Source organism: Brugia malayi (assembly GCF_000002995.4).
Source record: "Brugia malayi strain FR3 genome assembly, contig: Bm_v4_Chr2_contig_001, whole genome shotgun sequence".
In the NCBI taxonomy this organism is placed as follows: domain Eukaryota; kingdom Metazoa; phylum Nematoda; class Chromadorea; order Rhabditida; family Onchocercidae; genus Brugia; species Brugia malayi.
This window is the reverse complement of record NW_025062476.1, coordinates 1,265,430-1,291,205: the sequence shown is the minus strand read 5'-3', so window position 1 is coordinate 1,291,205 and position 25,776 is coordinate 1,265,430. Positions and strand designations below refer to the sequence as shown.

The 25,776-nt window shown below is 26.9% G+C and overlaps 4 protein-coding genes and 1 non-coding gene across 6 annotated transcripts; 1 reads left to right on the top strand and 4 right to left on the bottom strand.

Moving 5' to 3' along the window:
• Positions 1 to 435: 435 nt before the first annotated feature.
• On the bottom strand, positions 436 to 4,671 carry Bm551 (Uncharacterized protein; the record flags this gene model as incomplete). Its single annotated transcript, XM_043078064.1, has 7 exons — positions 436 to 769; positions 1,142 to 1,318; positions 1,893 to 1,957; positions 2,733 to 2,829; positions 3,215 to 3,414; positions 3,801 to 3,982; positions 4,572 to 4,671. The coding sequence occupies 7 exons, from the start codon at positions 4,669 to 4,671 to the stop codon at positions 436 to 438; spliced, it is 1,155 nt and encodes a 384-aa protein (XP_042933998.1).
• A 7,725-nt stretch (positions 4,672 to 12,396) lies between these two features.
• Bm17461 (Uncharacterized protein) lies at positions 12,397 to 16,155 on the top strand (the record flags this gene model as incomplete). 2 transcript variants are annotated; one of them, XM_043078061.1, is made up of 3 exons in its annotated part: positions 12,397 to 12,595; positions 13,854 to 14,033; positions 15,872 to 16,155. In XM_043078061.1, 3 exons carry the CDS (start codon positions 12,397 to 12,399, stop codon positions 16,153 to 16,155), a joined length of 663 nt encoding a protein of 220 aa, XP_042933995.1. The 2 variants fall into 2 exon arrangements, with proteins under 2 accessions (XP_042933995.1, XP_042933996.1); XM_043078062.1 differs by lacking the exons at positions 12,397 to 12,595; positions 13,854 to 14,033 and adding an exon at positions 15,654 to 15,693.
• Positions 13,840 to 15,456, bottom strand: Bm17462 (Uncharacterized protein; the record flags this gene model as incomplete). Its single annotated transcript, XM_043078063.1, has 2 exons — positions 13,840 to 14,043; positions 15,397 to 15,456. 2 exons carry the CDS (start codon positions 15,454 to 15,456, stop codon positions 13,840 to 13,842), a joined length of 264 nt encoding a protein of 87 aa, XP_042933997.1.
• On the bottom strand, positions 13,867 to 14,066 carry Bm15700. Its single transcript, XR_006228026.1, has one exon. It is a non-coding gene; the product is annotated as an Unclassified non-coding RNA Bm15700 (non-coding RNA).
• Positions 16,156 to 20,761: 4,606 nt separating the features above from the next.
• Bm5891 (Matrixin family protein) lies at positions 20,762 to 24,647 on the bottom strand (the record flags this gene model as incomplete). Its single annotated transcript, XM_043078060.1, has 8 exons — positions 20,762 to 20,834; positions 20,905 to 20,984; positions 21,182 to 21,452; positions 23,538 to 23,571; positions 23,730 to 23,831; positions 24,091 to 24,199; positions 24,288 to 24,375; positions 24,547 to 24,647. 8 exons carry the CDS (start codon positions 24,645 to 24,647, stop codon positions 20,762 to 20,764), a joined length of 858 nt encoding a protein of 285 aa, XP_042933994.1.
• Between the last annotated feature and the right edge of the window lie 1,129 nt (positions 24,648 to 25,776).

Below are 25,776 nucleotides of genomic sequence, written 5' to 3'. Positions count from 1 at the left end.
AATAGAAATCAATATTAATTAGTAAAATTGAATAGAAATTAATGATAATTTTATAATCATAGTTACAACACAAAAATAATTAACAAATTTTACACTAATTAATAAAGAGAGAGGAAAAAAAAGTGTTCATAAAATATACAATTAATTAAAATAGATGTAAAAAAAAAAAAAATTGATAATAATTATAAGTAATGTAAATTTGAAGTAACATATAAATAATGTTATCAGAATAATTTGCATATAACTGATAATATCAACAAATGATAATAACCATCGTACTGATAATATCATTAAAATTTCAACAATACTAATAAAAGAAATTAAATTAATTAAACACTTCTAATACGGTAAATTTTGAATGTATATAATTGATTTGAAAGAATTTTTATCTGTGTTAATAAAAATAATGGATTATTTCTTTCTTTAATTTTTAAATTATACTAAAATTTGAGAGTTTAAATTTTGTTTTTGCATATTTAATGGTATTTCTAATAATGATGAATTAATTGATGAATTATAATGCCATGTTAGGTCATTTTTCATCAAATTATTTAATAAATTTTCTGCTTTTTTTTTCTTCCTATAATATTCATTATCTTTTAAAGTTATTATTCTATTTAATTGAGTACGAATTTCATTTGATTCACTTACAAAACTTTTATTGTATTTCCAATTTTCAATGTAATTATGAGTGCCACATATTGACATATTAAATTTTGTTGATAAAAATGGCAATTTCCATGATGCAAATATATGTTTATTTAAACGCCTATAAATAAAAAAACAGTAATAAAATTTATAAATATTTAATTATAATTTTTTTTTTTATAATAGTTAGAAAATAATTAATTGTAAATAATATTTTAAGTTTTTTTTTTTTTTTAAATATTTAAAAATTTTTTTAAATCATAAATTTAATTTAGTCTTTTTTGCTATAAGTAATATTTATAAGCATAATTTTTTTCCCTTTTTAAATTGTAATTTTAATTTTCTTTTTTGTTTTTTTCTACTTTTTTGTTATGATTTTTTTTTTTCCTTCTTGTGTAATTATAACTTCAATTACAATATAAAAATTTAATTTTTGGTTAGCTAATGAAATTTTAATTTATGAATAAATTTATTTCGTATTAAAAAAGGTAACCGTTTTTGCCATCCATGAAAAATGAAATCTTCTTCAGACCATTTGGAATTGGTAAGCCAACCATCACGTGCCCATGATTTACCCTTGGGTAGAACACTTATTTTTCTTTTCCATTTCTCGTTTGTTTCAAGTTGAGCTCGTACACAAGCTTCGTATATAAATAAATCATTGTAATTTCTAAAATAATATTTTATCATTCATCATTTTACATTTTATTTTTATTATTATTTTTAAACATATAATTTTAACAATACCAAAAGTAGAAATAATAAATTTTTATTTAATTAATAAAAATTGTTATAAAAATTATTTCTTATCGATAAAAGTTAGGAATCTCTGAAACGTTTTCAAGCTAATTATTTATTCATGCTTTTAATTTAATTTAAAAATGATTCTAAAAAAAACTTATCTTAACAAAAACTAAATTTTAGTTTGATATAAAAAAAAAAAACACTTAGTTCAATTATTCAAATTATCAGTATTAAATTTTAATGATTAAAATAATTAATTGTAATAAGTGAATTTTGCATTCGAAATTTTTACACCAAACAATTCTTATTGCAAATTAAAATTCAACAAGTTTTAAAATTTCAAAGAATTATTACTTTTTTTTTTCTGAACTATTAGTAATTAAATTTCCCAGTCATCAAGCTCAAATTGCATTTTTCATTGTCTCAAATTAATTAGCTAATTAATTAATGTTTTATTAAGAAATAATTAAAGGAAAAAATATATATGCATAAAAACTTAGTTTGATATATTCCATAATGGTTCACAATGTTTCACACTTATTGATGCAATGTGTAATAAAACTGTCTAAAATGAAATCTATCAATGTTTAATAAATTTTTTAAATAAAAAATTTAATTTTTAATTTAATTTAATTAAAAAATGACAGTAAATAATGTTCAAAATTACTTTTCACCTTCCGTTTTTTTTTTTTTTTTTTAACAATTTCTATGAAATAAATATAAATTATAAAATGTGATAAGTTATCAATGAATTGAAATGAATGATAAATTAAGAAACAATAATGAAACGAGAAATCAGATTTTGATATATTTCAAAACTAACCTTTGAACTTTATATTTAGTGAGCTGAAAGAATTTTTTAATGAAAAAAGCTTGAATTAAATTTTTGCTTTTTCCTTCGTCTTTTTTTTTTTTTCGTTGAGAAAATAAAATGGATTTGAAACAGAAATTAATTATTTAACTGATCAATTGAAACAGAAATTAATTATTTGACTGATCAATTGAAATAGAAATCAATTATTTGACTGATCAATTGAAATAGAAATCAATTATTTGACTGATCAATTGAAATAGAAATCAATTATTTGACTGATCAATTGTTGAAAAAATAGATTTTTCTTTTCGAAATAATTTTTTTTTTTTTTTATTTCTCATTTTTTTCTCTCTGAAAAAATTCTTTTGCTTTTTCCTGCAAGAATTTTTTTTTTCAAATGGAAAATGCTTTCCTGTCAGAAGCATTATTTTTCCATAATGAACAAAATAATAAACAAATAAATAAGCAAAAATTAAAAGTTCTGTTTTTTTTTAAAAAAATATATTTCATAAATAAATAAACAAACATGAATAGCAGCATTATCAGATCCATGAAATGAATGCGGTAAACGATAATTATAATTTGCCCACATTCGTAGAAAATTGATAACAAATTTAGTATTCCTAAAATATAATCATTATCATATCATTTAGACATTTAAAATTTAATAAATATGCTTTCTGATAGATATTTTTTGAAATTTTACTATATTTTATCAAAACAAATTTAAAAAATTAAAAAAAAAAAACTACAATCACAACTTTTATCAATGATAACTTCAAAAATATTGTTTTTGATATAAAAAAAAAATAAATTTTAAATATTTATATATGTCTATTATCCTATTACATTTTTAAAAATCACTTTCTAATTTTAAATAGTAATAGAAAAAATTATTATTAAAAACTTAACCAATAAAAAATATGCGCAAAAAAATTGAAAATTTCACATTGAGCATTATAAAAAAAAAAAAATTTTTTTTTTTAAATAAATTAAATTCTAATTTACTTAGCTAAATAACTTCCAGCCATCACTTCAAAATTCCAAATACGATTATAAAAAATAATGTCTTTATCATCCGTAATATATTCCTCAATGCGTTTTTTTGGATTGATTACACCCATATCAGAATCAATAAACAATACATAATCAAAATTATCATTTTCTTGTAAAAATTGCGCTGTTACACAATGTCTTTGAAAGAAAAACTGTAATATTAATTAGAATTAATTAATGAAAATTGTAATATCAATTAAAATTAATTAATAAAAATTACAAATAAACAACGATGATTATTTTATAAAAAATATTGAATTTATTCATATCAAATTATGCTTATAATTTAGAAAATATATCAAAATATAAAAAAGTATAAGAAAATAAATTTAGAAATTATCAAAAAAATATATATATATAAAAGTAAAATACAAAAAAAAAAAGGAAATAAAAAAGAAAAGCAAATAAATAATCTAAATTATAGTTAGCAAACTTTTCAAAATTTAATTTTTTTTTTGTAATTATAGAGAAATCAAAATATAAAATAGAAAAAAAAAAAAAAAAACACGAGAATATGATAATTATTTGAAATATTTACCTCATTATGTGGACAAAGTAATTTTAATGTATCATTTTGTGATACATCGATTATCACCCATTCATATCGCTGATAAATGCAATAACATTCGAATGTTTCCATTGCTAATTGATAATCGTTAATATTAGTAAAATCTTTTAATATTGTCAATACTGCTAATTTAATCTCTGTTACTTGTGACCCTAAATTTTTATTATATTAATTAATTAATTAATTTATGCATTATAGGAGCATTTTTTTAATTTGTCAACTTTAGTAAATTCATGCTTAAAATAATAATTATAGATTAAATTTAAAAATAGTTAAAATTTAAAAAATGAAATATTAAAATTCTGATTGCCTTCTTCTTCCGCTACTAGCAGTTCTCAAAATTGGAAATTTTCAAATTTTAATTTGAATGTTATTTGTAAATAAAATTTGAAAATTATCAGTATTAGTGTGGAATCACAGTAAAATATTTCAATCATTTAACTTTAAAATTAGCTAAATGTATTTAGAATATTTATTAAATGATTAATAAAAAAAAAAATATTAAATTGTTGTCAAAATGTTTTCCAAATACATAATTCTACATAAATTTTAATAATCATTCTAAAAGAATTGCAAAGAAACAAAGAATAAAAATAAAAATTTTAATAAGTTTTTATTTTTATTCGTTTTCTTTTTTCACTGTTTTATTTGATAAAAATTTTTCTCTTTTTATTAGTATTACAATTATTTATGTTATAAAATAAAATTTAAAAAAAATTTTTTTTTAAAACTTTTTTTAACCTTTTCGCGTCCATAAAAGAAATATTAGAAAGAAAATGAATAACACAAAAATATGAATGTATCGATGAATAAGAGTGAGTCCACGTAAAAAAAGTACCATATGAGAATTTGATTTTTTTTTTTTAAGCAAAATGACAGATTGATGTCCTCTATCTAAAACGAAACAGATAACTGATAAAATATTTGGTGATCAAAAAAAAAAAACTTTATCAGTTATCTTTTTAAATGTAAATAGTAATAATAAGCTGAATCAGTAAATTAAAAAAAGCATTTAAAAATTAGTTATTATCGTTATTTATCATTTCAATCGATAATTTACTAGTACTATTCCATTACTAATTAAACTTTAGATCAAAATTTCAATACTCAATTCTCTTTGATCTTTCCTTTCTTCTACCTATATTATCTGTTCTCTTTCGCTTTTTTCAATAAATTTTGAAAAAAAAAAAGTAAAAAGATGAAAATTGAAAAAGTTGAAAATTTTATACGAAAGACGAAAAATTGACAGGAAATTAAATTTTAATTTAACGTTTATAACATCGGAATTATGAAAACAAAATGAAAAGGACAAAATATTTTAATGTAAAAAAAAGAAAAATTTGCATTTATCAAATTCATTCATTTCTATTAGTAACTAAAATAAAGTTATTATATAGCAAATGAAAAAGAGAAGCAAAAATAAACAAAAAAAAAAAAAGTTGCTTAAATGGTAAAAAAAAAAATTGAAATTATCGATCTTTGTTGCTAATTTTTCTTCACAAATTAATTTAATCAAAAATAAATCAAATTAATTTAACTTTTTTGATTTCGAAATAACAAACAATTAAATTTCAGTCGAAATTCATCGCAATGTGATTTACTTAGCTCATCTGTTGATAAGTGGCTAACTAATTTTGTTTTTATCATTTTAAAATGTTATTGTCAATATATCGTTATACTGTCGGCGATTTTATTTTTTTTTTCTTTTTTTTTTTTTTTTAATGACTTTTTAAAACTGCTAAACATCTGTTAGTTCTATTATTCAGAAAAATAAAAAAAGGAATTACAGAAAATTTTACTTAAAGTTTAATTTTGTTTAATTTAACGGATTACTAATTCACTGTAAACTTTCACCTTTCTATTATAATATTTAATATGTTATCATAATATCTAAGAAAGGTTTTTTTTAGCTTAATTTACTCAATTCAAAAAAAAAAAAATGAAGCTGAAAATTTTTTAAATTTTTAAAATGAACATTTCACGTAAACTTAAATAACAGAAATTTTAATTATCAATCATTTACTAAACTATAAGAGAAAATTGTAGCTGTCATAAAATGAAACTGTCAAAAAGAAAGTTCAAAACATTTTTTTTTCTATCCTAAGAGATTTTTTGAATATTAATGTTACTTAATGAAAAAAAAAAAAAAAAAAAAAAAATGAAAACAAATAAATACAACCATTATAGTATAAATAGCTCAACTAATTAAATAATTAATTAAATAATAACGAACTAATAAATCTTTTTCAAATATCTTTTTTCCTAATGCTTAAAATTCCAATAACAATAAAAAAAATCCATGTGAGAAAGAAACATATATATATATATTTATATTTCATTATCAAACATTTATTCTACTTCTCAAAATTTTCTTATCAATTTTGTTCTTGAATTATATTTATATAAATATAAACAATGAATGTTTAAATTAATAAACTTTCATGTTTCAGTTTTTTAATTCTTTTTTTTTTTTTTTTTTGGTCCGATCGCTTTTTTTTTTCACGGGCATAAAAAAGAAAGTTTGTTTAGTTTTGATAAAAATTTGACGATTGCTTGCAGTCCATATGGTTTGCATTTTTCATCCTTTTTATTTGTAAACGATTTAATGATCTCAACAAAATACTCTTTTTCGCTTTCATTTCTCTATCACATTTACTCTCTTTAATATGCCATCATTGGACAAATAATTAATAATAATAATAATAATAATAATCAACAATAATAATAAATAATAATGATAATAATAACAATAATAATCTTTTTGATTCTCTTTTTCGAGAAAAGAAAAATTTTAAAGCTAAAATTAAATATTTGTCAAAAAGTTACACTTGCATAACAAACATAACTGAATGAAAAATTTTGTAGGAGAAATGGTAATTTGATATTCATACATTTAAATTATATAATATAAACTACAACAATTTAATTAAATTAAACTTTTTATTATTATACATATAATTAATTTATTATTACATATAATATAATAAAAACTACAACAATTTAATTAATTTAGTTGAAAAAAAAAGGGAATGACATTTGATACAGAACCGATCAGTTGCATACTAAATGCTAGCATTATTCTAAGCGTTTCATAGCAATTCGTTAAGGACAGCCCTTGTTATGGGGAAAAGAGCTTGCGTGCCCTTATGTGCCCCCGTTGAAGTTGCAAACTATGCTGGCAATGGCATATACTTCCGATAGGATTTCTTAGAATAGAAAGATTTCAATTTGAAGGTTTAAATCAAATTTGTGAATGGGTAGGATGGCATTATTAGCTTTCGGGCAACCAACCTAGAAGAATTCAGTCTATCAACTCTGACTTCAAAACTGGGCAAATGATACTATCCGTCCAAGAAAATCTACGATCCGAGGATTTTACTGCCATCCTCCAAGTTTGCTTGATCTAAGAGATGAACTTCGAAAAAAAAAACAGCCTTATCAGGTTTATCTTCACGTTCGATCCAGTTAACCGTGGTTAACCGGTTTTTTTCTTATTACGGTCAAACCAAAACAAAGGAAAAAGCATATAGTTGCACCCAAAAATGTTTCCAAACTGATTGTTTTAGGTTGAAACATGAAACTGCGCTCGTACTGCAAATAATGGTTGTCGCGAATGTCCTTCTACTCCTATTGTTCATCACTACATGATGACATTGCTGTTCACAGTGAATTCGTTGCATCAAAAGGTAACCACAAAGTATGCTCTTCTGGTCGGACAAACCGGAAACAGAATTTTACCCTTAAGGAATTAGTTTCATGATTAAAAAGTAAATCGATTTCAGGCTTATTCATTTTCCAATAGATCATTTGTAATCTCTTTATCTCTTTTACATCTTCCATCAACACTAAATAGAAACAAGTGGTAGGTCAACAAATAATAAAAAATTCAATCAGTTACGAACAACCACAAAAGTTTATGAAATTCTGAAAGTGGCATGTATGTGTTCCTTTCAGCTTCTGAAGTTGTTTTCTGCTTAACTGAATAAATCCTTCATTTTAAGCCAATAATCGGAACACTTCAATGTTTCTTTAATGCCCATCTTCGATTAAATACTGCAAAAGTTGAATACATCACTTAACAATTAGTAAAAACTGAACTGGATGAATTGAAAGACTATGCAGAAGATGAAATTTGGTATTGATGGAATTTCATTTGAAGTCTGAAAGAATGGACACAAAATACAATATACTAAATTCTACGAATTTATTGTGAACTATTTGGGAACAAAGTGAATCATCCTTATTCTGAATATGAAGGAAGAAAGAACCGACTATTCGACATATTTGCTCTATTTGTACCTGAAAAATTTTTGTGAAAATATTCCAGGATAGACTAGTATTTACTATAAAAAAGATTTGTTCTCAAACGATTACAAGAAAAATACACCGAACGAAACAAAGACTCTATGTGACATTCGTTGACCTCATCGACCTGATCGAAGCATTTCACATCATCAAATGGCTTATAGCAACATAAAATTATCTTACATGATCCATCATCGTGATCATCTCCACATGATCCTCATCGAGATCATCCCTATATGATCCTCATCGAGATCAGTCAGATTTGGCGATAAGCTCTCTTCCCGACAATCACAATATATTCTCGCATCACTTCATCATTATGCTTGCAAATGATCACAACAGACTTCAATTAAGGAAATACAACTTACACTCAATATCGCAACCGATGAAAACTTATTCAGTCTTAGGCAACTGAAAACTCACATTAAAATTTTAAATGTAATTTTCGAAAATTGCTTTTTGTGGACGATGTCGCCTTTATTGTTATTTCCAGCTATAGCATCCCACTTTATCGAAAATGCAAAACTTTCTGGATTGAATCAGCTTAAAATGACAGAAATTCTAAATCAGTTCCCAACACAAAGCAAATATCATTATTACAACACGCGCAATTAAACTAACATCAATTCAGTATTTTACCTCTCCAAGAAGCATCATTTGCTAAAATCGACAAAGAGATTGGTGACAGATTAGCAAAGATATTCAGAAAAGTTCATAATTCAAAAAAAAGTTCGAAAAAGTTCAGAAAAGTTCAAAAAAAGACAGGAATTATAAACACCTGAAGAAAAATACTAAGCATCTAAACAGCCACCATATTAACTATTCTTCAGTATAATCTAAATTATTCTTGTCATCATCGGCGACATCATTGAATGATTCGAACCATTCTAACTTTACAATGTAAAAATTAGTAATATTTGCAATTAGTAATGATTTCAATTGATTTTTGACTATAAAATTGATTTTAATTAAAAATTTAGATATGATTCATTAAGAAAATTCCATAAATTCTAAGAGTTTTTGTTGAATTAATGCTGAGAAAATTTTTAAACATGCTAAAATCTGTTTTAATTAATACAAGAAATTTATTAATATTGCTACTGAAAGTTTGTTTAAAACTTGATTAGTAAAGTTTATCTCATTATTTATGATGCCAAATAATCACTATGCATGTGACCAGTTCCACACTATATATATAAAATATTCAACTAAATTCTAATTTACCATTTTTTTTAATGAAATGATATTTTCTAATAGTTTTTACACTTAATTAAAATGAAATTTGATAACACTAAATTTAATTCCTAGTCTAATATACAAAAACTCTTACAAATTATTAGTTTTTCACAAAAATCAATTTTTAAATTTGAAAAAAAGCTTAAGCCTAAGCCTAAGTTCACCCTAACCCTAAGCCTAAGTTTACCTTAAGCCTAAGCCTAAGCCTAAAGTTTATTTTATTATTTAAGTTGTCAAATAACCACACTGCATATGACCAGTTCCCGTACAGTGCATATAAAACAATTAATTAAGTTGAAAATATCTATTGTTTTTAATGAATTGATATTTTTAAATAGTTTTAACACTTAATTAAAATAAAATTTGATAATATTAGAACTTTTTTCCTTGTTTAAAATGCAAAAACTTTTACAAATTGTATAATTTTCATAAAAACAATATTTAATTTTGAAATAAAAATTAATTTAATTCGCAAAAATGAATTAAAACTATGATCAATTAAAAATTTTATTAATTTCGCTGCTGAAATATTGCTCAAAACTTATTTATTAAAGTTTATTTTATTATTGTAAGCTGTCAAATGAACACACCCCAATGACCAATTCTTATACAATGCATATAAAATAATTAATTAAGTTGAAAATAATTTTTTTTTAATGAATTACTATTTCTTAAAAGTTTTAACACTTAATTAAAATGAAATTTGTACTACAACTTTTTTTCTCCTCTAATATACAAAAATTCTTACTGATTGTAAGATTTTCATTAAAATTAATATTTAAATTTGAAATAAAATTAATTTTAATCATAAAAATGAATTAAAACTATGATTAATTAAACTTTTAATTTCGCTACTGAAATATTGTTTAAAAATTAAATATTAAAGTTTATTTTATTATTTACATGTCAAATGATTACAATGTATGCGACCAGTTCCTGCACTATGTATATAAAATATTCATTTTTTTATTTTTAATTTTTTTTCTAATTTGCTATTTTTTTAATGAATTGATATGTTTTAATAGTTTTTACACTTAATTAAAATGAAAATTGACAATACTAGGATTTATTTTCTAGTTTAATATACAAAAATTCTTACAGATTGTAGGATTTTCATTAAAATTAATATTTAAATTTGAAATAAAAATTAAATTTAATTGTAAAAATGAATTAAATCTATTACAGATCAAAAATTTTATCAATTTCGCTAATCGAATATTTTTCAAAACTTAATTATTAAAGTTTATTTTATTATTTATGACGTTAAATGACAACAATATATGTGACCAGTTCCCACGCTGTGTGTGTAAAATATTCAATTAGGTTCCAATTTCCTGTTTTTTTAATGAATTGATTTTTTTAAATAGTTTTTATACTTGATTAAAATGAAATTTGACAACACTGGGATTTATTTCATAGTTTAATATACAAAAGCTTTAACAAATTATAGGATTCTCATAAAAACCAATATTTAAATTTGGAATAAAAATTAATTTTAATTGCAAAAATGAATTAAAACAGTGACTAATTAAAGATTTTATTAATTTCGTTACCCAAGTATTTTCCAAAACTTAATTATTATTTATTTATGCTGATCAAATGACCACAATGTATGTGACCAGTACCTATACAATGCATGCAAATTATTCAGTTAAATTGAAAATATCTTTTGTTTTTAATGAATTGATATTTTTTAATAGTTTTTGCAATTTGATAATACTATAATTTATTTCCTAGTCAATATACAAAAATTCTTACAAATTGTATAATTTTCATAAAAAGTAATAATTAAATTTTAAATTTATTAAGTTTGTTTTAATTATTTAAGCTTTCAGCCTTTCAATGTTGTGTTTGTGCGTCGTTTTCAACTATTTTTGATTTCGAGATAAAACATGAATTAAAATCGAGTTTTCATTAAAAAAGTACAAATATTTTAAATTTATCCGGCATTTTGCTAATATATTCGAGCAATGATGATTTTTGTTTTGCGGTAAAATTTTTTCTCACAATATTATTTGAATGAGCAATTTCAATTGTAAAAAAATTAATAAAATGGAAATGAAAAGGAAAACAAGATAAATTACACTAGATATTCTCTGTACTTTTTGACACACTACTTATAATTGCTCAGTGGTCATTAAAGTTTATTCCACCTGTTGTATGGTCTTTTATTACGTGTTTTTTGCATGAATTTAAAGATGGCAGCAAATTTTATAGTCTTTTGTTGTATTTTGCTTGATAATGTCTGCAAATTTCATGCAGGCGTTTCTAATCTTACCGCTGTTCTTACCGCTAAATCTTACCGCTAAATAGTATGTGGTGCTGTAAGGACATATCATCAATTCAAACACTAAAGTGAGTCATGCCAGCATTAAAGCTTGCATTTTTTTCTAAATCATTCATTGCAACACTGCTTACAACCATAGACTGCATGCATGCAAAATAAGCTAAAAGCGTCAAAAAAGTTGTCGTCTTTTATTTTACCAATATGAATGAATGTGACACGTTTATTTTGATGACAGTAATTGGTTATTGCAAAGATGAATGAGTGGGTGCAGTACATTTTCCCTCAGCCAAATGTTTATATGAATTTTTTTAGCTATAGGCGCTGCAACTGGCAATGCTGGAGTACCAATGGGGTGCTGCTGCTGCCGCTGCTATGTTATAGTAATTAGTTATTCATGTAATTAGTTAATTAGTCATTCATGTAATTAGTTAATTAGTTATTCATAGTGGTCCAAAATCTTCTCATTATAACTCATAAGATCAAGCTGTAAATCATCATTCTATATTATAACATATTTAGATTAGAAATTAAATGCATTTTACTTTAAAAATGCATGTGAAACGTTGTATTTAACTTTACACTTATTTAACTTTACACTTGTAGTGCAATTCATTCTTTATATTGTAATTTTAAAACGAGTATTCCCTTGAGTTTGTCTAGTAACCTTTACAGGCTTATTAAAAACTTCTCGCTTCAGTGGTGGAGTGAAAAGTACTTTTTCTGACATTGTTTATTAGCATGAATAGTGGTCATAAAACTTGCAAGTTGATTATTGATAGGTTCGCAAGCATCAAATTTGATAAAGAAGTTGAACATAATATTATTATCACACAGCAGCTAATGAACGAAGTAGAAGCTATATTAAACCATGTTGTGCAACCACTAATTTTAGACAAAAAACCACATATAATAATGGTAGGTAAAATCACAGCTATAGGTAACGCTTGCGTATAAATATAAGAATATGGGAAAATCCGTCATGCTCGTTACGTATGACACGTCTAGGGCTGCTGCTAGTGAATAGTTAAACATGTGGACAGGACGTTCTGATTGCTTTACTGTTACTTGAGAGTACGGTAATGATTCTGCAAGTGTGGCGTATAGAGCTGTAAGTCAAGCTATTATAGATAGCATAGATGTTGTTCTGATTGACTGATAGAGCAGGTAGGCTTCAAAGTAATGTTAATGTTATGGAGGACTTATCAAAGATATACAAAACGATAAAGAAATTGGATGGCACTGCTCCTCATGGTGTTATTTTGGTTCTTGATGCGAATACCGCTCAAAATGCTTATAGCTAATTAGAGGCATTTTCACTAGCAAAGAATTTTCTAAAGCGCTATTTAGCTGTGATTAAAGATCTCCTTTAATTCTTTTATGTGGCCAAGCTTAATTATTTCGATATCGTGAGAAGAGTAATTGTCATTTTGAGGCATAATTGCTTTTTTAAATCCTATTTTTCTTGCTTCTTTAGCCTTAGATTAACATAGGAGATATGTCTAATTTTACCTAAATTCTCTTAAAAGTGCAATTTCACGTGCATATTATTGAAGAAGTTGACAGCGATAAACTTACTATGCTTGAAATAAAAGAGAGATCAACCGATGGTTCTTGTATTTTCATTCCTCATACAATATTCAGATACATTTCTTTTTTATGCAGAGACATTTTGCAACGAGCATTTAGCACTGCAATCATAATAGTCAATCGTTTGATATTTCATCTAATTGTTAACACTTGAACTTCCATTAAAACCAGTCAGAAATCCTCAACTGGATGTCAACAACTTTTCTTATGTCGTCTTCATTCAAAAGTGGAATCAGACCGGCCTAGATAGGTATTCGCCTTCAGTATTGGTTGAATCTATAACTTCTCTAATGAATTCTCTTAGTCCATCAACGGTATTTAAGTGTTTTCTCTTTATGTAAAGGTATAGAAATTATAACTATGGTCTTAATGAGTAAATAGATCAATCAATTTTATGAATTTCAGTGGGGTGCAAAGGTAGTTGTAGTAGTGGGCAATGTAATAGGGTTAAGCTATTGTAGGGTTAGGGTTCAATTTTATAGCTCTGTCACTTTTAGTAATAGGTAGAATTGTGGGTTCCAGCTTTGCTAGCGCTTGTAGCTATATGATTGCTGCTATCGCAATGACATTAACGAAAAAAAGGGAAGGAAAGACTTAAGTAATAGCAGCAGCAGCAGCAGCAGCAGCAGCAGCAGCAGCAGCAGCAGCAGCAGCAGCAGCAGCAGCAGCAGCAGCAGGAGCAGCAGCAGCAGCAGCAGCAGCAGGAGCAGCAGCAGCAGCAGCAGCAGGAGCAGCAGCAGCAGCAGCAGTACTGATGATCTCTATGTCATCAGCAAGTGTTGCTATGAGTTTGTCTTGCTGCAACCACAAATGCTGCTATTCTTCTTGGTGTATTTGCAACTTGGTGGGAAATAGCAGTGGTAGATTATTACTCAAAAGCAATGCTTGAAAAGAATCAAAAGTGGAGAGAGATATGAAGAATTATTTGCCTTCTTAAAGAGTTCAAAAGCCTATATAAAAGGCATGCATATGACATTTGCAGATATTTTCAATCCGCAGGAAATTGCAGATCTAATCAGTTACTTGAGTGTCAAGTAAACGATAGTCAGGTTGCTATACCAAAATAACATGGATTACAGCATTACTTTGCTTGATGAAAACAGTAAGTACATAGCGCACATTGCGAGCTACAAAGGAAAAAAAAAAGCTTCCATAGTCTTTTTTGGTGGATTTTCATTCAATATGAACGGAATTAGAACAGCTGCTATTTAAAAATTTTGTCAAGAAACTCATATAGCATTTGTGTTATTTGATTACTTTGGTCATGGTTATTGGTTAGTCAGGTGCTGATTATACTGATTACACGATGAGTGATTGGCAAAAAAATTGTGTTAGAGTAACTCGTAACGGCAAGCAAATAATTATAGGTTCAAGCATGAGACGGTGTCTGATGTTGCTCACTACTCTCCAACTTTCAGAAAGAATTGCAGCACTAATTGGTGTATCGTCTGCTCCTGACTTTACTGAAGATTTAATATTCTATCAGTTATCCGAAAGCAAAAAGAAGAATTAGATTCTAAAGGAGTAATAGATTTTACTTCTGAGCATTAAATATACAAAATAACTAAAAGCTTGGTATAGAAGATGAAGATGGCAAAAAAAGCTTCTTTTAAATAAAGAGGCAATAGGTATATAAACTGCCCTGTGCGTTTATTGACGATAATGCTATATTCCTTACCAACTTCGTTAAATTTAGTCAAGAAGTTGAGGTGCATCTGATGAAGACAGTAGTAGGTAGAGCATAACATGTCTGACAATCGTTCATTGGAATTTTTACTTCAGATGATTTAGAGAGTTTTTGCTGTGTTTAGGACTACTCATCATTTTGCAAGGGAGATTTCATTTGGGAGAGCGACCAGAACCGAACTAGGCGCACATACCCACTTAGATGGTTTGGGGAGTGAGTTTTTGCTGGCTGATTAAAGACTCATAATAATGCAGAGGAGATTTTAAGTGAGGGCAGCGAGCAGAGCCGAGCTAGCCGCACTCAATGCCACAAGCTGATGCCCTACCAACTGAGCCACACCCACTCGGATTATTCAAGGAGCCTTTGCTGGCTGTGTAATTGCACACTAATTTAGTACTCATCATAAGGCAGGGAACGATCTTCCTGGAGAGAGTGAGCAGAGCCGAACTAGCCGCACTCAGTACCACAAGCTGATGCTCTACCGACTGAGCCACACTGACCAAAGCAGTTTGTCTCTCATACATAAGTACAAAAAGAAAGCAAAAAAAGTCAATGGATTATTTAAGCAATTGACTATTGACTCTTTTACTTCAGACTGTGTTGTTCCCCTGATAAAACAGTTGCAGAAGCAATTTCATTATTGAAAAAGCTTCTGGTATTCCTGTGATTGATCAATGCAAGTTAGTCAAAGTTTTAAGTAACAGAGATATAAGGTTTATTGATGGTTAAAAAAATCAGAAAAAAGTATAAAAGTCCCCGAGGTAATGACAAAAGAGAAGTTAGTTACAATACGGGAGCGCTTCAGCAATGAAACTATTGCATGAGAATAGAATAGAAAAGCTTTGGTCATAGATGAAAACTCCTACTCTATAGATTTGATCACAGTTAAAGATATTAAGAAATACAATAGATACCCTAAATCATGTAATGATACTTAAGGGCGGCTCAGAGTTGCCGCTGCAGTTGGTACTGGTAAAAAGGATGGTATAGAAAGATGTGAAACTATGGACAGAGAAGAGATTGACGTAATTAATGTTGATGCAGGTGTTGATGCAATGAAGATTAGAATAGAACCTAGATCAATTTGCACAACCAAATTAGTCACAGGTGTGGGTGTGCCACAATTTTCTACAATTCAAAGTATTGCAAAAGCTATTGCAGCTGGTGCTGATTCTGTGATGATCGATTCAATTTTTACTGGTACTGATGAAAGTCCAGTGTGATTATCATGTATAAGGGTTGAGCATATAAAGATTATCGAGAGGAATGGGGTCTATAGTGTAATGAAACAAGGTTCTGTTAGCCGCTGTTTCAAGATAAAGACTCAAAACTCAAATTAGTTCTACAAGAAGTGAAAGGAAGTGTGCCATTTAAAGGTCCAGCTTCAAGAGTAATCCATCAATTAATTGGTGGGTTGCAAGATGCAATAGGATATACCGGTAATAGATATATAGAAGAGATGAAAAAAAGGTACAAGTTTATGATTATAACTGCATCAGGATTGAGAGCCATCCCATGATCACACAGGAAGTTCCAAATTATGCTTATCAAGTGTTTAATTTGTCAACTGATTCAGACATTAATTGTTAGTTGTCAACTAGTACGATAAAAGTAAACAGAGTAAAACAGGAGTTTTTGTACTAGTGCAAAAACCCTTATTGTGGTTAATGCATTATTTCTTAGTTTATGAAATTGTAATGCGTGTTTGTTGTAATGTATGTAGTTTATATTATATCTGTGCTTACTGTACAACCTGCCACATCTATCACATCATTACCAATTACTCCAACACTATCTTCTATAGGTTAATCATGACCATTGAAGATATTCGGTACAGCAGCTATCTCTTCTGCTTCATTAGGAGAGCATTTTGCATGAGCTAAAATAGCTTTTGCAAAATCAAGTGATACCACTTCTTCAATTGCAATTGAATCTACAAATTCGGACAGTTCTTTTAAACATTTGTCCTTTATGTAAATTTTGTTATGAAGTAAATTGCTTAGATTTTAATAATAGGCAATCATGCTAATGTGCTAATATTAACTTTATATTAATAAAGACCTAAAATTATTTAAAAAAAAAAAAATTCTGATGAAATCACGACACAAATTAATATACAAGCAAATACAGATCCAAGTATTACAGCGTTAAGATTACAAATTGCATAACTAATTTGGGGTAGATGGAAAAGCTACCAGAATATAAAATCATGAACATATCATATTATAAAATGAGTATACTAACTATATATATGCTATAAAACAGCAGTCAGCATAGCGAAATTTATATTTGACTCCATTATTAATAAGATCTTTATTATTATATGAGATGGGTGGAGTAGCATTTATAAATTTATATTGTGTTACGTATAGCTCAGGTTACATGCTGGAATGATACCAATATGTAACCTCAACAGTGTAATACTTGGATCTATACTTGCTTGTATTTTAAGGATCATTTCTCTTTTTAATCAAGTCGCTGCAAGATTGCTTGTCATAAAAATGTTTTAATTGGGCTAGGGAATATTTATTATGCTAACAAAGAATATAAAAGAGTTGAATTGTGCTACATAAAACTTTTAAAAGAATATTCTGGTAACTCTTATATATTAGAAAACTTTCTAACAAAAATTTCACAGCACAATCCTGATCTGGCGTTAAGTGGAATATTGAAATCGTATGATATATAAAAAAATTATGCTCTTTTATTAGCAAAGTTAGATCTGATCTACTTCTCGCCGTACTTCTAGTATTCAAAATTAGGTTTACTAATTTTCACAAAAAAAAAAAAATTTCCTCTTATTTATTACCACAAATTTCTTCTCTAATGGGATTCATCACTTACCTCCTCTGTTGGATGATAATTTTAACGAATCTATTTACAACGAACGTTTATCACAAGCTAGTGAAAGATAAGTGTTGCAAGTGCAAAAACTCTGATAATAAAAACTTTTTTTTTCGATTTTTGTCACTGCAAAACAACATCAAAATTAGTAAAAAGTTAAAAGGACTTAAATATCTCGAAAAATTTCAACCTACAAAATACAATGCAGAAAAAAAAAACAATGATAAGTATTCAATTTGAGATGCATACAAATTAAATTGAACATATATATATAAAATGCATAAATTAAGAGAATTTATTTTAAAAAAAGACGAAAAGGGTTGACGCAAAAATGAAAAATTTTAAACTGCTGCATTGTGTATTATGTTAAATGAATTGAAATTCCAAATCTGAAATTTTGAATTTAAAAAAACTACAAAAGTTGAGAAGAAAGTGTATTGAAAATACAACAAAAAATGGATGTCCATGACATTATCATTGGTAAAATCAGCATAATTTCTATTCTAAGTTTTGGAGGATGAAATACAATGAAATAACAGGAAAAACTTTGAAAATCAAAAGGTAAAGAACTAAAAAAAGGAAGTGTCTAAAAATATCAATAAAGATAAATTTTTTTGACATTTCAAAATCGAAAAAAAAAAGAAGTTCTAATCACAAGAAATGGCGCTATGTAACTATGATTATTTTGAGCAAAAGACATAATAACAATTTGTTTATTGTTTTGATATAAGAAGTGCCTTTGTCGTAATTAATTTTCCGCCATATGAATTCTCATTATTATAGCTAAAAAGTTATGATTTGCAACCTTATCATAACATAACAAACAAATTAAATCATTCAATTTCGCATATTTCAAAAGTTTTCCCTATTGTTTAACACTAAAAAAGAGTGAAAATTAAAGAAAAAATCTCACCTAATTTTAAAATTTACGTAAACAACATCTAAAGAAAGAAGAAATACAAAAAAGAAAGAGAAAAACTGTCATTGTCTCAAACGGATGGATGCAAAAATTTCTTTGTTCTGCGTTGTCAATCAATCATTTCATGCAAACTGTCAATATTTTCCTGAATAAAAAAGAAAAAAAAAAAAAAAAAAACGAATGATTCAATTAATTCCATTTCTCTTTCTTCTATGGCAACAAAATCAACAATATTTCAACATTCATGTCGCTTGATAATTTCCCGTTATCATAATTTATTTAAATGAAGCACAACGTATGCAAATCAAAATAGATTGTAGCACTGAAATTTTTTGAATCAGCAATGATGCGTCCTTGGAAAGGAGAATTGTGAGATTTTAGAAGAAAGCAAATTTTTCTATTTATGCAAGGGAAGACTCTCGAGATAGTATTCACTCTTCCACTGCACTCAAAAAATTAATGAAAAGGATCAACTATTGTTCCATTTTATCTCTAAACAATATAGATTGCTTATAAAAAAAGTCTCAATAAATTAAACATCAACAAAATCTTTGATCTTTATTTAACTTACTTATGAACACCTTTTGCATTATTCTAAATCAATGTATTTATTGCAAACGAAAGACAAAAACGAGAAACAAAAAGAGCTGACCTGTTAATTGTCTCATATTATCTCTATTAAGTGACATTACTTATAAACAAACAGTTCCTCGGAGGTAAACAACTGAATAAGCCAGGGACGGATAAGTCGCCCACATAAAACATAAATTCTTTGCAAACACAACGAAGCGCGTACTTACGCCAAAACTAATAAATTTAGAGACTGAAGAATATTTCAATTCAAAATATTCACGTGGACACGTACTTTCTTGTCAAGACATATTCTATGAAATGATATCGCGTTGGCTTCATTCAATTCAACCACGTAAGTACTGTTAGATTTATTCATTTCATCAAGTGAGCAAAGAAATACCGTTATTGCATCGCAGAAATAGAAATTGTACGTACAATTCTCTTTACGTATAATTCTTGTCAGATTGAGCTAGAATTTGACGTGAAGTATTTCTGAAGTTAAATCTAGCTTTTCACTAAAAATGTATTTACAATGCAAAATGTGATAGAAACAAATTTTTTATGAGATCAATGCGTTGTTTTTGATGCTAAACGGAAACCTTTTTAAATTGTAATTAAAAAATCTATGACGTTCTTTCTAGTGAAATCATTTATTTAAACTTATATAAAAATATTCGGATAATCTCATTATTCTTCTATTGTACACTGGTCAGCACTTTTTTAAAAAATATCGTAAAATTGTTGCAAAAAAATGTTTTTGACAATCGTAAGAATCATGATTTGTTCTTACTTGTAATCAGTTTCTTTCATTATTCCGAAACTTATTAACTCTTGAATTTTCCAATTGCTCAAAAATTTTCTTTTTTAATATCACTTCTGAGTTTCTGATTTGAAAAAGCGCTTTTTCTTTATCCTTTGTTCCCGGAAAATAATCCAAAATGAATTAAAAGGAATGGATATTAGTAATAAATAGTTAAAAAAAAAACGGATGTTTGGTAGCTCAGAACCAACGAATACGCATTCACAGATCGGTTTTCTGACTGTGAATGATTTAGATATGTGGTAATTATGAATTTGACTTAATAAGATGACGTATCTACGGATAATAAGAATTTCTAGGGTTGTTTTCGTGTGGCAAGCATGGTTTATTCATATAAGAAAAAGAAATGAATGAGAACAAAAATTCACGATATTTTCTTTTTTTTTTTTTTTACATATTACGACCTTTTTAAAAAAAAATTATGGATGAGTCTGATCAGCAAAAAGCTTGCATACTACTTTTTGCTGAAATTATTTTACATAAGTTTGCAAATAATACAATCAACTAAAAATTAAAAAAAAAAAAAAGAAATGTTGAGGAATGTAAATCACTATTACCGAATTCGGCTATCATAAAAAGAAAACATCCGGAATTTCATTACCTTTAAATGGTTAATCGAAAAATAGTTACATTAGAGATTTTGTTAGCTCCACAAATCTTCAGTTTTAATCTTTTAAGAAATTCCATAAAGTTTTCTGATACCCATAATATCGTCTTCGGCAAGCTCAAAATCTTTTAATTGATCACTGCAAGAGAAATATATTTAGTATGTCTAGCAGTGTTATTCAAGGAAATCTAGATATTTGTATCACAAACCTGTAATATGGATGCATAATAGCTTTTGGATCATTGGAATGTCTAAGTCCAAGTGCATGTCCAATTTCATGAAGGGCAACCTAAAAAGAAAAAGAAAGTAGGATGTAACAAGCTTAATCTATTTGACATTTGAAAGACACTGCTTCATGCTCTTTTTGCTATTAATTATTGATTGTAGTATATTTTAAGCTGAAATTACAACAACAAAATTTTTATTAAGCTGAAATATTTAAGCTGAAATTATTTTAAGCTGAAATTACAACAACAAAAGACGGACGTATCGAAGATCAAGTCCATTACGTCCATCGATCGACCAGTATTCAGAACCATCGAAATGAATGATGCCCTCTATGGGATATCCTGAATGAGCTACAATTCCACCAAATCCATCAAAGGATTCTTTATCACCGTGAGCATATTTAGCAAATAGAACATCAAAATTTGCATCAGTAGTCCCTGTAGTACGATCCGATGGAGAGAGATCTTTAAATAAAAGAGCTCCTCTTGATGAATTTGACCATTTCTCGAAAGCTTGTTGCAGAACATTCCTTGAAAAATACTGAATGAGATTACAGATCTACAAAATCTCAATTATGTTCTAGTAATATCGGAGTAGGCAAATGATTGATAATAGTTTAGACATTGAGATGATTTATAGATTGATTAAAATTCTTGATTAAGATTGATTAAAATTGGAGAACTGATAAAGAAGTGTATTTTACGAAAAGGAACGATATGATTAATGCAGTGTAAAACGAGAGAAATTTCTAATGATAAATTAATGAACTGGAAGATTTGTTTTTGAATGAAATTGTTCCGAATAATGAAACGAAAATGTAAACAACAGAATACAAACTTTACAATGACAAATTTTCTGTCGTTTTTGAAAAGATGGAATGGATCCCGAAATGACCAAGATAGTGTACCGGTATACCATTTATGCTCATTTAGTACTAAAATAACCTCTGTAATTGAGGTGAGAAAAATAGCAGACTTAATCTTCATATAAAATAAATAGTTTGAAAACTTATTTTATTAACAAGTTAGCTTGATGAATAACATCATTTAATACTGAAAAATCATTTTTAAAAGCGTTAAAAATCAAATATGCTATTAGATTGCTATTTTTTATCCTTACCTAGTTCAACAGTTTCTCAATGATAAATTAATACTGCAAATAAAGAAAGTTTTGATGCGATCAAAATAAATTTGATAAATGATTTCAAAAATTGTATTTGTTACAAAAATAACAAATCTTTAATATTCACTCACCATACCGTTTCTTTAGCCTATACTTCAGATATTCAAATGCGCCTCTATTGCAAATTTTTCGATCTCTATATGAAATTGTTTTTCTTGTATTTGTGACTGAATCCCTAGAATGGAAAAACAGTTTATCAGTACTATCACGAATGTCTTTATTTATTTATTTATTTATTTATTTTTTTTCTGCAAAGATTCTAACAATAACCTAAAAAAATTGATTAAATTTATGGTATAAAAAAATTGCAATATTCATTCTTGCATAGATTGTTTTTAATAACAAAATCAAATGTCACTTTTTCGACATGAGAAACAGGAATTTTTTGTAATAAATTCTTGAAGGTGGAAAATAAATTCTTGAAATTTGCTTTCTCGACTAACTTTTTACAACAAAATAATGCTTACAGAATGAATGCCGATGAAGTAGCAAAAGCAAATGGAAGCGACAATAGAATTAACATCAGCGATCAGCTATGAAAGCAGTGATAATTGAAATGATGTGATGATCACTGATCACTGTAAATGTGTCGTTTATCTAAATCGACTTTCCTTTCTTCTGCAAATTGCTGTCCGAATTTGAGGATGACCCCATATCAGAAACAAATCGAATGATTCAGTAATTCAACATAAATACATGATGGATGAATGGATGTGCTATTTATCATCTAACTTTATCATTTATGCCATACCAATACTATTTAATATCAAATGGTTTTATAAGGTTTTTTTTTGGTTTTTTTTTTTCTGGTTTTTTTTTTTTCTAGTGAAAATGAAGTCAAATTATGAAAAGATTAGTTTGTCCACTCGTTTGTATGTTTCATTTTCATGATTTTGATCATCATACAATAATAAATGTGTTGAAAAAGCTTCATTAGATTTGCTTAAAAATTTTTCTTTTAAATTTTATTTCATTTCTATTTTTTCTCCAACAAAAAATTACAAAATTAACATCACTTACACAATGAAAATCGAAGAAAAAAAAAAAAAAAAAAGATTATCTATAATTAAGTGATTATAGAAGAATACAAAATATATTTGCTTGGCCATTTGTACTATTCTTTCTTCTTCACTTATTTCTGAAACTGTTTGATTATATTATGAAAATATGCTGTACAATGATTTAGATTAATAGTAATATCTAAGTGTTATTTAATGGTATACAGTCCAATCTACCAATTTTGAGCTTTAACTTTTGGTATTTTATCAACTTAATAAATTTGTTTAATGATTCTTAGCTTAATTTTATCACGATAATTTTGGTGCGCTTTTTTAAAGATGAATTGCTTTAAATACATCAAAATGACAAAGTAAAGATTATAAGAAAATATTGTTCAGAAACTACATAATTAAAATTATTGGGAGCTGCAAACCTTGATGATGCAAACGAATCACTCTGAGTGTAGTCTGCAAAGAAAAGAAGTAAAATACTTCTAAAAGAAACCAAATAGCTTTCCGAAATATTTTCCTCTAATCCTATCACTTTGATAATTTTGCTTTTGCTTGCAATTTCTTTTCTTTTCTTTCGGAGAGAATATTAACTGCGAATTTGAAAATTTTCTTACTTTTTTCACTAGGCGAATACTCTGTTCCTTTCAATGATTCGTCTCCTTTTATCGTTTCATTTGTTGTATTTGAAAACTTATTGGTTGATTGTTCTTTTGCTTCTGCAATATATCAAAAATATGGTTTGATTGAATAAACAAAAGTAATGAATATTGCAACATGTGTCTTCAACATTGAATTGCTAGCAAAGTGTAATTAATTCTCTGAGTTCAGTCCAGTAGATTAAATCACTCTAAAGAGGAAATAATTTTTGAAGTGGTCAAATTTTATTTGCAGGTAAATCAAGAGACGTCTATTTATTAATTAATGTATTTGTGAAGTTCTATTTAGAATAATTGAAATAATGAATCGTAAACATACCGAAGTATTTCCGTTTCAGTGAATTTCCTTCTAACTGTTTCTCTGAGCAGTTTGATGTATTGGATGAAGCAAACGATGTTGATGATAATTTTGATATTTTCATTGATTTCTACAATACATTTTGAGAAAGTGAACATGATAAAATTTCCAGATTTTAAAATTAGCACAAATTTGATGATAAAATGGAAAAGAATTACCTCATCAAATGTCATTTTGTGATCATTTCTTCTTCCTCTGTTTTCTTCACTGCACGAAGAAATTTGCCTGATATCTTCTTTGTTCGCTCTTTAATATCTTTCAATAAAAATTAAAAAGAAAGTAATCTTTTTGTAATCGTATTGTTTAATCTCAAAAAATGTTTGTCATCAATTTCGAGAACATAAACTGCTTTTTTCCATACGGTTTTCACTTCTGGAAAAAGAGAAAAACAACTGAAGGAACAGAAGAAGGACAAACCTGTCTCTTCTCCAACTTGTTTTTCTCGAATTATTGGGATCATCCATAATAATCTCCGTTAGGCCATATTCATCATCTTTCGACTGAAAAGACCGCAACATCAAAACAAATGGCTGATACAAAAGCAGATTAAAATATATCTGAATAGGCTTTTATGTAGGATCAAATTATTTTACATTCATTATCCTTTCCATTCAACTTGAATTAATTGATCATTTCTATTTAATTATAATTTTAGCAAATGAAAATAAACATTGTTATTTTAGGAAAAATGATATCGTTGTGAAATATTACTGTGAATGCTCTGAAGAAGCAATAAATTGAAAGGGAAAAGTCTTGATGATAAGCTTTATTCAATTTTCTCAATACTGGTGTAATTTTTAACAGAAATAAGAGCATCAGAAACGAACTAGGTAAAAAGATTGGTGTGTCAAAAAATTAATTTAAATGAATAATTGTGTTGTACACTTTATTATTCATTCAAGTATCATCATAACCTATCCGATTATCTAACTATTATCTCTTAGACACAAAAAGTCTATTGCAAAAAAAAAAAGCATTTAAAAATAATTTTGAAAAAGATACATTTTGCTGCGTTAAGCGTATAAATGAATATAAAATTTCACATATTTGTGCCATGATAAAAAGAAAAATGATAAATGTTAGCAGTAGAACAGCGAAACGTAGCGAATATATCCCTTCTATCACATATGCCGAAAAATCCTTTGTCGTCATTACCACTTTGAAGAGCTTGATAAACTGAAGAAAGTAAATCATCTAATTATAACTAATTGCAATTATTTCAAGTATTCAGAATCGAACATAAATTTCTGATATTTGATTATTGGTTAATTTTAGTGGGTAACCATTACTTCATACTTAACTAACTATTACTTCATACTTAACCATATTTATTTACTAATGTTTTTTTGTGAAGGAATGACTATCGGTTGGTCATTTCCTTATATTCATTTTTGATTTTTTAAGTGAGAATAAGAGACCATACAGCAGGAATTTTGTGGGATTATGCAGATGACAGATGAAAAGTTCTTCAGTAATGATTGAAAAATTAGAGGGCATTAGAAGTGATCTTGCAAAGATTCTCTCTGTTCGCTCTCTTTTGAACCTGAGAAAAATCGAGAGTATTGAAGACAGTCAACTTTACTGACCGCTCACAATTCTTTTAGTAAATGAAAATAATATCAATTCTACTACTACTCTTTGTTCTAG